Source organism: Juglans microcarpa x Juglans regia, chromosome 2S (genome assembly GCF_004785595.1).
Source record: "Juglans microcarpa x Juglans regia isolate MS1-56 chromosome 2S, Jm3101_v1.0, whole genome shotgun sequence".
Classification (NCBI taxonomy): Eukaryota; Viridiplantae; Streptophyta; class Magnoliopsida; order Fagales; family Juglandaceae; genus Juglans; species Juglans microcarpa x Juglans regia.
The window spans coordinates 24,954,191-24,964,147 of NC_054597.1; the positions used below are offsets into that span (position 1 = coordinate 24,954,191).

Here is a 9,957-nt window from a genome sequence, read left to right on the forward strand (position 1 = left end):
GAGTGTAAGATTCATAAGCAACCATTACATTGTTAGTAAAAAGTCTACCTAGTATAAAAGCACTTTGGTTTCTAGATATAATGACAGGAAGAACTTTTTTTAGCCTATTACCCAATACTTTTGAGATTAGATTAAATAGAACATTTCATAGGCTAATAGGTCTATAATCACTTACAAGCCTTAAGTTTGACACTTTGGGAATCAAAGCAATATAGGTAAATTTTAAATCAAGTTCCATCTCTTTCCTTATTCCAATGGGTTTGGTAGAAGCTTGCACCATATACATCTCAGCCTGGTGACTTTAATGGAGCCATTTGATTTTAAGCTTCCTCCGCTTTTGTTTTTGTAAAAGGTTTCTGTAAGTCATTGTTCATTTCAACTATTACCTGATTATCCATATGAAATAAATTGTCCACTATCACCTCCTTGGCTCTATGTGAGGATTTGAATATTTCAAAAAAGTGGTTGATGAAGGCCCTTTCAATCTCGGCCTAATTCTACACAACATTACCATTAGCATCAGATATATTGTGAATCCAACTCTTTTTTCTCCTCTAGTTTGCACAAGCTTGGAAATACTTGATGTTTTTATCTCCCAGTTATACTAATCCTTTTTTGCTCGCTATCTCCATTTAATATCCCCATGTTCAAGCATAACAACCAATTCTTCCTGAAGCTTTTTAATAACTGGTGCATTGAGATTACTTTCTTCCTCTTGCAATTTCTTTAACAAATTTGTTTTTCTGTCAACATTCCTTTCATTTTCTCTAAACTTTAGATTGCTTCATCTTGTTAAGGTCCTACTACATGACTTCATATATGCTTTGACTTTTTCCATAGGTCTTTGTGAATTAACTTCCTTGCTTCACTCTATTTGTATAATGTCCATATTCAGCATCTGTAGCCCAACATGCCTCGTATCTAAATAATTTATTTCTGCCTCCCAATCTTTGCTCTCTCATATTGAAAGACAACAAAATTGGTTTGTGATCCAAGGTCCTAGCCACCAAAACATCCACTTTAGCATCCTTATAAACTTCTGCCCATTTAGGTGTAGCTACAGCTCTATCCAATCTCTCTTTTGTGAAAAAAATGGTCTTCATGCTTATTACTCCATGTGAACCTATCTCCCCTCCATCCCAAATCAAAGAGATTATTATCTTCCAAAACCTCTCTAAGATTCTCCATGTAAGTGTCAGCTCTTTGCCTACCCCCACTCTTTTCATCTTGTGTTAGAATTTCATTGAAATCACCAATCACACACCACATCTGCTGATAAGATGTCTTTAGCATATTTAGGCTGCGTTTGGTTGAAAGACTCAGCTGAGCTCAATCTAATTTTAAGTTTAGTCTAACATCCAAACACCCAACTCTCAAATTGTAAAACTCATCTCAACTTAAAACCTCCTTACATGTGGGACCCACAACTTTTTTCAACTTCTCATAAAAAGTACTAAACTCATCTTAACATCCAAACACACTTTAAACTCAGTCTAGATAGGCCCCGCATAACTTTCTCCACTACGCAACTCACTACTATTCATAAAGAATTGAGTTCAACTAAGCTCAGCCCAACATCCAAACGCAACCTTAGTAGATTCCATGTTTCCTTTGTTTTGCTAGAGTCATGGTGCCCATAAAAGCCAGTCAATAACCAATGAGGTGTGTTTAAATTCTCCCTGATCTGTACACTGATGTGCCTTTGGGAAAAACTTTGAATTTCTAGTCCTACCTCCATCTTCCAAAACATAGCTAATCCCCCACTTATTCCTCTTGGGTCAACTGCAAAACAACCTTCATAACCTAGCCTCCTCTTTAAAGATTCAACTTTGTAAGTCATTAGTTTTGTCTCAATGAGAAAAACTAGTTTGGTTTGAGAAAAACTAGTTTGGGCTGCTTCTTCTTCACCAAAAGGCAAAGATCTGAACTATCCGAGCATTCTCAAGCTCTCAGCAATTCTAACTTAAAATATTCATGGCTCTTGACAAAGCTGGCAAGCCTCCGCCAATGACCATGTTGAAATCCCAGATTCTTGAGCCTCCCCTATTCTACCCTTCTTTGGTTAAAAATCCTTAGATACCGTGTTAATTCCATCATAGAATTTACATTTATTTACAAGAGGATTAGAGGATACAGAATGTTTACCTTGTTCCCGTGTGATCCTCTTCCATTTTCTTCCTCCCCCATTCTTCCTACCTTCAACTAACCTTGTTATGTCATTTTTTTCATACTCTAAGTTGAAAATGACCGTAGTTAGACTTCCTACCTTAGTGGGCCTCTTAGTTCTCCATTTTTGTTTTGGCCCGTACCCTTAGCTATATTGTATCCTCACCTAGCATTTTATCTCTTTTAACGGTTGGGGATATTTCACCCGTGCCCTCTCCCAAAATTTTCTCTGCATCATCAATGGGTGGGATTTTTCAAAAGTCAAAAACACCAATCCCCTCAATTTTTGCTTGTGACGCCCCCAACTTTCGCTTGGGATGGATCGAAGACTTAGAGCGTTGGGACATGTAACACGGGGTTACATATCCCCGTTCATGATAGTTAATATACAATGCATTCTAGTATGTAACTAGCAGTATGCAATAACCGTAGCGGATAGAATGGTGAAAACAGAACTTATGCCAAAATAACTTAAACATCCCAATGCATTACTGATCAAGTTCAAAGCCAAATCATAGCATAGCTTAATACAACTAGATATTAAAGTCTTCAAAGTTAAATTAATCACTTCATGTGTTGATGAGAATGCAAAGTATCATATTTTTCTCCCTTAATGTTTAGTCTTTTATACTTATTTGGTGCCTAAATGTACTCATTCTTCTTATATTTTTATTTAGGAAGCAAATGGAGTCATTTAGGAGTCGTTTAATGCAAAATGAAGTTAATTGGGCCGTTATGGACAGTTTCGACACTTCTTCGTAATCTAGGCATAACTCTCTCATCCGAGCTCCGATTGAGATGATTCAAGATGATATAGAACCCCAAGACAAAAATATACAATTTTAATGTTTTTAGTTTTGAAAGATACTGGCTTCATAAAGGTCTAAATCTGGCTTGAAGTTGACGCGCCTGCACTGCTGACGTTTCAGAACGTTCGGCCTTATCGTGCAATTCAAATATGCAATTTAATTGCAGATGTTTTGGAGATCTGGTGCACAAAAGTTACAGCTGGAAAACACCACTTTCCTAATTATATTAGGACTCTATTTTATTTTGAATATTTCCCCTAATTAAATAAGATTTGGAATGGTTATTTGAGGATAATGTTTAGGATATTTTAGGAGATTTGGTAGGATTCTAATAAAGGGAGCATGGATGTGTAAAAGAGAGAAATCATCATACTAGGGTATCTCTCTCCCCTCTTCTCTAACTCATCATCCCAGTTTTCATGATGGCTTTGTGTGGCTAAACTTTCATAATTGGTCGAAGGAAACGGAAACCTCGGAATCAATAAAACTGTGAGATCTGATTTGTGTTTAGTGTTCAATTTATGCTTTGAGTATCGAATGTTTTTCTATGCCTATTTTCATGATTGTCTTGTTTAATTATTAGGAGGCCTACTAGTTTATTATTCATTGCAATCTATTGCTAGATTAGACATCAAATCCGTAATTGTTTGATCCCTCTAATTTGTGAAACAACTAAGATTTGATGATTTGTTGCGTCAAAAATTATTAGATCTTATGAAAAACGCTGAACGAAATTAAATGCAACCGCTTGTGCTTGTGCTGTTTAGCTTTATCGATCTCTCAAATTCTTAAGGCGACTACTAGATTAAACCTTTAGCACTTGTCTTGGGTTATTTATAATTAGATCACTAGTTTTCTAATTAACTGCGACTAAGGAGAGATAGGAAAATTATTCCAACGGTGAATATTCAAAGTGTAAATTAATATATATTTGCATCGATGATCAGTTGTAAAATTCCAATGGTGGATGTTGAATTAGACCAAGGTTTGTTCTTTTGATTGATTTTGATACTTTAATTTGAATTGTTTCTTAGTTGTTCTTCTTAAAATTGTTTTCGTTATACTCAAAGCCCCCTCCCAATCCTTGTTCACATAGCATAAAACTAGGCTAAATACTCTCCGTGGGAACGATCCTTACTTGCTGTGACGCCCTCAGATTCCGCTTGGGATCTGACGGACATCCGAAGTGTCTGGACATGCAACACAAGGTTACCTGCCCCCGTTCATGACATATAAGATGCAATATTCCTAACATGCATCTAGTATTATGCAATATTCGCAGCGGATAATTTTTTTTTTAGCAATACTATGCACCAAACTTATAATATCCCAAATACTTAAAACATAAGCCATGCATACTTAAAATATCCACAATTACCATACAGGTCTCAGAAGACTGTAATCTCAAAACAACGATGACCTGGCTCCATAATTACAATGCCAAAATATACTATTGGGCTAGTTCGTTGAGTAACTCATGTAACTCGACTAACGATGCCGGAATACTATCCAAAGACCTAACTATGGAGGCTGCAAGCTCTGTGTTGCGTCTACGGTGTCTAGTAAACCTCCTCCAGTCTGCTAGTGTCTGCTCCCTGCTCTGATCCTGACACATCGCCTACCGGTCAGGGGGAATGGTAGTTGGGACTACCACGGTGAGATTTGATTGCAAATCTCAGCAAGTTAACAGGAACTTCCACACAGGTTAATGATGCATGCATGGCAGTAAAAGCATGAATGCATAATCAAAGTTATAAGTAAGCATAGCATAACTTGATATACAACATGGCATAAATGACATAACTTGAACTGAAACTGAAACTTAGCTTGACGTGACATGGCATGTATGTGAACTTAAAACATAACATGGACTAGCAACATAGCATAAACGTGAACTTCAACATGGCATGAACGTGAATATACATAATTTGAACATGAGCTTGAACATAATATGAACCTGAGCATGACATAACATAAATGTGAACTTGGAACATACCATGAACGTGAACATAACAAAACATGAATGTGACCTTGAACATAACATCAACCTAAGCATAACATAGCATCAATGTGAACTTGGAACATAACGTGAACATGAACATGACATAACGTGAACGTGAACTTGAACATAACATGACATAAACATGAACTTGAAATATATTCTTGTCTCCTAGGGTTACCATGATTGGCATGAACTTGAAACTTGACATGAATGTAAACTTGAACATAACATGACGTGAAACATGACTTCAATGTGAAATACATAAACTTGGAATCTTATTCAATGAACTTAATTAATAAAGTGACCACACTGGTGCTACACAGGTCCCCTTGAGCCGTGTGTCCCTGTCGATTACCACATCACAACACAGGTGTCTATACCAGCTGTGAGTGCGTTAATACGTACTCCACAGTTGTTGTGGCCCCACGTATCCTACGTGTCACAATTGCTGTGTCTCACGTAGTGTATGCTCCACAGTTGTTGTGGCCCTATACTTCATGCTCCACAGTTGTTGTGGCCCCATAAATTGTTTGTGCCACACTTGCTGTGGACACATGTAAAATAAAGTTTGGCTCCATCGGCGTTAGTGCCTGGCGCGCTCCGGTGACCAGCTAATTAGGCCCGATTCGCAACCTGTTGACTGTACTTCGTCAACCCAGGGAATTTCACACCTATTTAGACACTCCAGCGTGAATAAAGGAGTTTCACTAGAATATTACCCCATCCTAGCGCTTACGGTCGTGATTGACATGAATAACTTAACTGCATATAGGACATTTCGTAACGTGACGTGACATGAACGTGACATGAAGGACGGAAGTCCTGACGTAACGCAACGTGACATGAACATAGATGACATACATGACTTACTTTGAGACTTACTTGTAACAGAAAATATTTTATAACATGGCATACATGTAACAGATATTATTTCGTAACATGGCATAACATATAACAGACAATATTCCGTAACATGGCATAACATATGACAATGAATATTATGTGACATGAAATACATGTAACAGATGGCATACTTAACTTGACATGACATACTTGCAATGTATAGAAATACATGACAGAATATCTTGAGTAACAGATGAATAATTCGTGATAGAATAAATTCTGTGTAACAGATAAATATGTAATGACTTGGCATGGAACATATGATAACATGCATACATACACTTTAGTTCCCTTACTTATCACTCATACACATTAAACTGATAATAAGTTAAAAGCTAACTTACCTCGATAGTCGCGTTCTATGAGAATAAGTGCGAAACACGAGGAACTGTAAGAGGGTATTCTAAAAGTTAGAAATTAATTACTAACAATTAGAAATGTGAAAAGAGACAACTTAGAGTAAAATTACCATTTTACCCTCTACATGTGGGAAAATGACTATTTTACCCCTAACTTAAGGATTTCACATCCTAACTCCAAAAATTACCAAAATTTACATTCCTCATGTAAATTTTGTCCTAAACTCAAATATCAACTCAGAAAAACTTAAAATCATTCACAACTATGAAAAACTCACTATTGCCGAAACCTACATAGGCCATTTCTCTTGATTTTGGTTCAATTCTTTCAAAATTCAAAACTCATGATTAAACCAAAATTTTGTAACAAAGATCTTCCTATCCTAAGTTTAAAAACACACTTAAAATATCCATTAGGAAAAATCTATTCATCAACACCAAACTTTTTGTAAAAAGACCCAAACTTTTTAACAAAAAGTAAGCCCTTTAAATCACAAGTTTTGACCATGATAAAAACATCTCCAAGAATTCTAAAAAATCAAATCTTACCTCTAACATATTCATAACATCATTCTAAGATCAACCATGCTTTAAATCATCAAACAAAAGTCACCAAAAATCACAAAACAACACTTGGAGTTTTTGGTTTTAAACATAGTCCAAAACAGAAACTTTTCTCTCAACTACATTTGATCAATCTCTTGATCCATGGCTTAAAGACGTGTGATCTTCAAACTAAAACATCACATGGTCTAACAATTTGTCCTAAAGAAGATCTAACCATCAAACTTAAAATCACATGGCTAAAATTCAACAAAACATGGATCTAACCTAAAAAACATCAAATCTTAGGCCAAACCGAAATCCTTTTGCATAGAAAAATCATATCTTTAAAAATAATACTAAATATCTTCGAAATAACATCCTAACATGTATATAAGAGGCTTAGGATCATCATATAAAAATATCAATGCCTTTGGAATAAGATTATACCACGAAATATTCCAACTTTCACAAAGCAAAAACTGTTTTTCCACTTCCAGTTTTCAAGTTTCTAAATCATAGGAAATATATCATCAAAAGCTTTATCCATGCAACAAAACCTCAATGAACATTCATAAACACATGCTAAAAACACTCAATAAACTTTTCGGACCAAGATATGTCCATTAGCTTGGTCAAAAATTCCAAAACATATCATACTTTCCAGTTTCACGCCCAGAATGACCTTTCCATAGTTAAAAATACACTTCTCTCCATAGAAATCTGCCCGAGAGAGCGCTTTTGGGTTTCTCCCTAAGAACGGGGGAAAGAAGTGATAAAATGGAGAGAAGCGTGTCTTGCACGACTTTAGAATCCTGGAGGGGGAAGTTATGGGCTTGAATGACCCTTGATTGGAGGTGGCTAGGTGACATAAAGTGGAGAATAGTGAGAGGCATGGACTGCCTGTAGCAGCTGTGAGAGATAGAGGTTGATGGAGTGGACTTCTCTTCACATCAAGGCACTAATGGGTTGGAGCCAATGGCAGTGGATGGTCTGCCATGTGGGGGAGAAAACTTCTTCAAGAAACCTTGCCAAGGTGGCCAATTTCGTGGGCCTTGGTGGGCCCCAACCAAGTGGGCTTCAATTTGGGGTTTAAATGGGGTTTGGTTAGGGTTTGAGATGCTATCAAGCTCAAAACCAATTTTTCTTGGCCCAATCAAATTTTTAAGGTTTAAAAAGTTGGATAATGATGTCATGACAAGGATTTGATTAATTAATAGTATGTAGAAGTGATTTAATCAAGTGATTAAACACAATGCTAGAAATCGGATTAAAAAGGGTTTGGAGGCCAACTTAGGGTTTGGGGAAAACGTTTAGGGTTTTGGTTTCAATTAAGCTTTTGGAGTTTTAATTGGATTCCAACCATTTAGGGTTTTGCTATGGTTGAAACCCTCTTTGGTCTGTCACAATTTGGTTGAACAGATGAAACAAGGTTTTGCTTAGGTGGCATAATCTCACACCTTGATTTCCTTCACAAATCCATCTAATGACTCCTCATGGTGCCACGTGTCTAATACTATTCACTATTTGTGGCTAAGATCTTGCCAAGTGTCCAAATAAAACTTCTCTAACCTAATTTAGACATTTCACACTGTGATTTTGAAAACACTGCACTGGATAAGCTTGTTGAGGTTACTATTCACTTCGAAAAAAATGCATAATAAACTTAGTACTGAAAAATCCTAAATATTCATATTAACCTGTAGTGAAAATCGTTTGTCGAAATTCATCCCCAAAGTGCCCCTAAAAATAATTTCACAATTTTGAACAGTCGTTTCGTCTGAAATTATGAAAATGGGTTACTGCGCTATAAAATCATAAATAATCCACTGAGTCTAATGGCGTAAACCATAACGCATTCTGACACTTCTAACTACCTAAAATAATTAAACTCATATATCTAGCATCATAGTGAGTGGTAACACTGACTATGTTGACAGACTAAAACCTGCGCGATTGGTCGATTCGTAAGAACTTATGGAGTTTTCACGAGTTTTCTAAAGTCAATAGAAATTCCACCGGTGAATTTCTAGTGGGCTGTTACACTTGCACTACTACATGTATTTTTAGGAGTATAGATTTTATTTTTTGTTGCCTGCAACAGCACACCAAATTTTGGCACCGTTGCTGGGAGTGATTCTAGTTGATTTTTGTGCTTCTTGTGATCCTTATTTCGTTCTTGAAATTTTTGAAAAAAAAAAATCGTTTGTTTTCGATAGTTATTTTTATTTATTTTTATTACTCTAGACTTTTCCTGATTTGTTTTTCATGGTTTATTAGAATTTTCTTGATCGTTTATGGTTGTAACTCGATCTTCTAATCAAGGTGATTTTTAGTGCGATCTAGAAATAGAGAGAACTTTGTACAGGTTAAGGAAGGAAGCTCGGAGAAATTCTGAAAAGAACGATCTGACTCTTGATTCCTTATTTGCTAACAATTCTGATTTAGAAGAGGAGGAAGTCAAGGCTAGAAATCAAACTTTGAAAGTGTTTGCCACCTCTGATTTGAATCAACAACCTTTATGCATAACGTTCCCTACTTAGACGCTACTACTACTTTTGAATTAAAATATGGACTAATACATCTCTTGCCCACTTTTCATGGCCTTGCAGGTGGAGATCCTCACAAGTATTTAAATGAGCTTCATGTGGTATGTACGAGTATGAAACCCACGGGATGACTGAAAAGTAAATTAAATTAAGAGCCTTTCCGTTTTCTTTGAAGGATTCGGCTAAGGATTGGCTCTATTATCTACCCTCCGAGAGTATTTTCACATGGAACGAGATGAAGAGGTTGTTTTTGGAGAAATATTTTCCAGCTTCAAGGGCAGCCAACATTCGAAGAGTCCCTACATGAAGACTGGGAACGTTTTAAGAAATTATGTGCAAGCTGCCCCCATCATCAAATAAGTGAGCAGCCACTTATCCAGTATTTCTATGAGGGCCTTCATTCCACTGATAGGAGCATGATTGATGCTGCTAGTGGAGGAGCTTTAGTGGATAAAATTCCCGAGACCGCGAGAAACTTGATTGCAAATATGGCAGCCAATTCTCAACAATTTGGCACTAGGCTTGACCTTCCATCTAAGCATGTTAATGAGGTAAATATTTCCTCCCTTGAAAAACAAATTGCGAGTCTAACTTCTCTTGTTCGTCAAATGGTTGTAGGTAATATG

General features: G+C 36.5%; 1 protein-coding gene across 1 annotated transcript in view; it reads left to right on the forward strand.

Moving 5' to 3' along the window:
* The first annotated feature begins 9,747 nt into the window (after positions 1–9,747).
* The window catches only part of LOC121253491, a 1,683-nt gene continuing 1,473 nt past the window's right edge, over positions 9,748–9,957 (forward strand). Inside the window, exon 1 of the mRNA XM_041153500.1 lies at positions 9,748–9,882. Coding sequence (XP_041009434.1) covers positions 9,748–9,882 — 135 coding nt within the window. The remainder of the gene's footprint in view (positions 9,883–9,957) is intronic.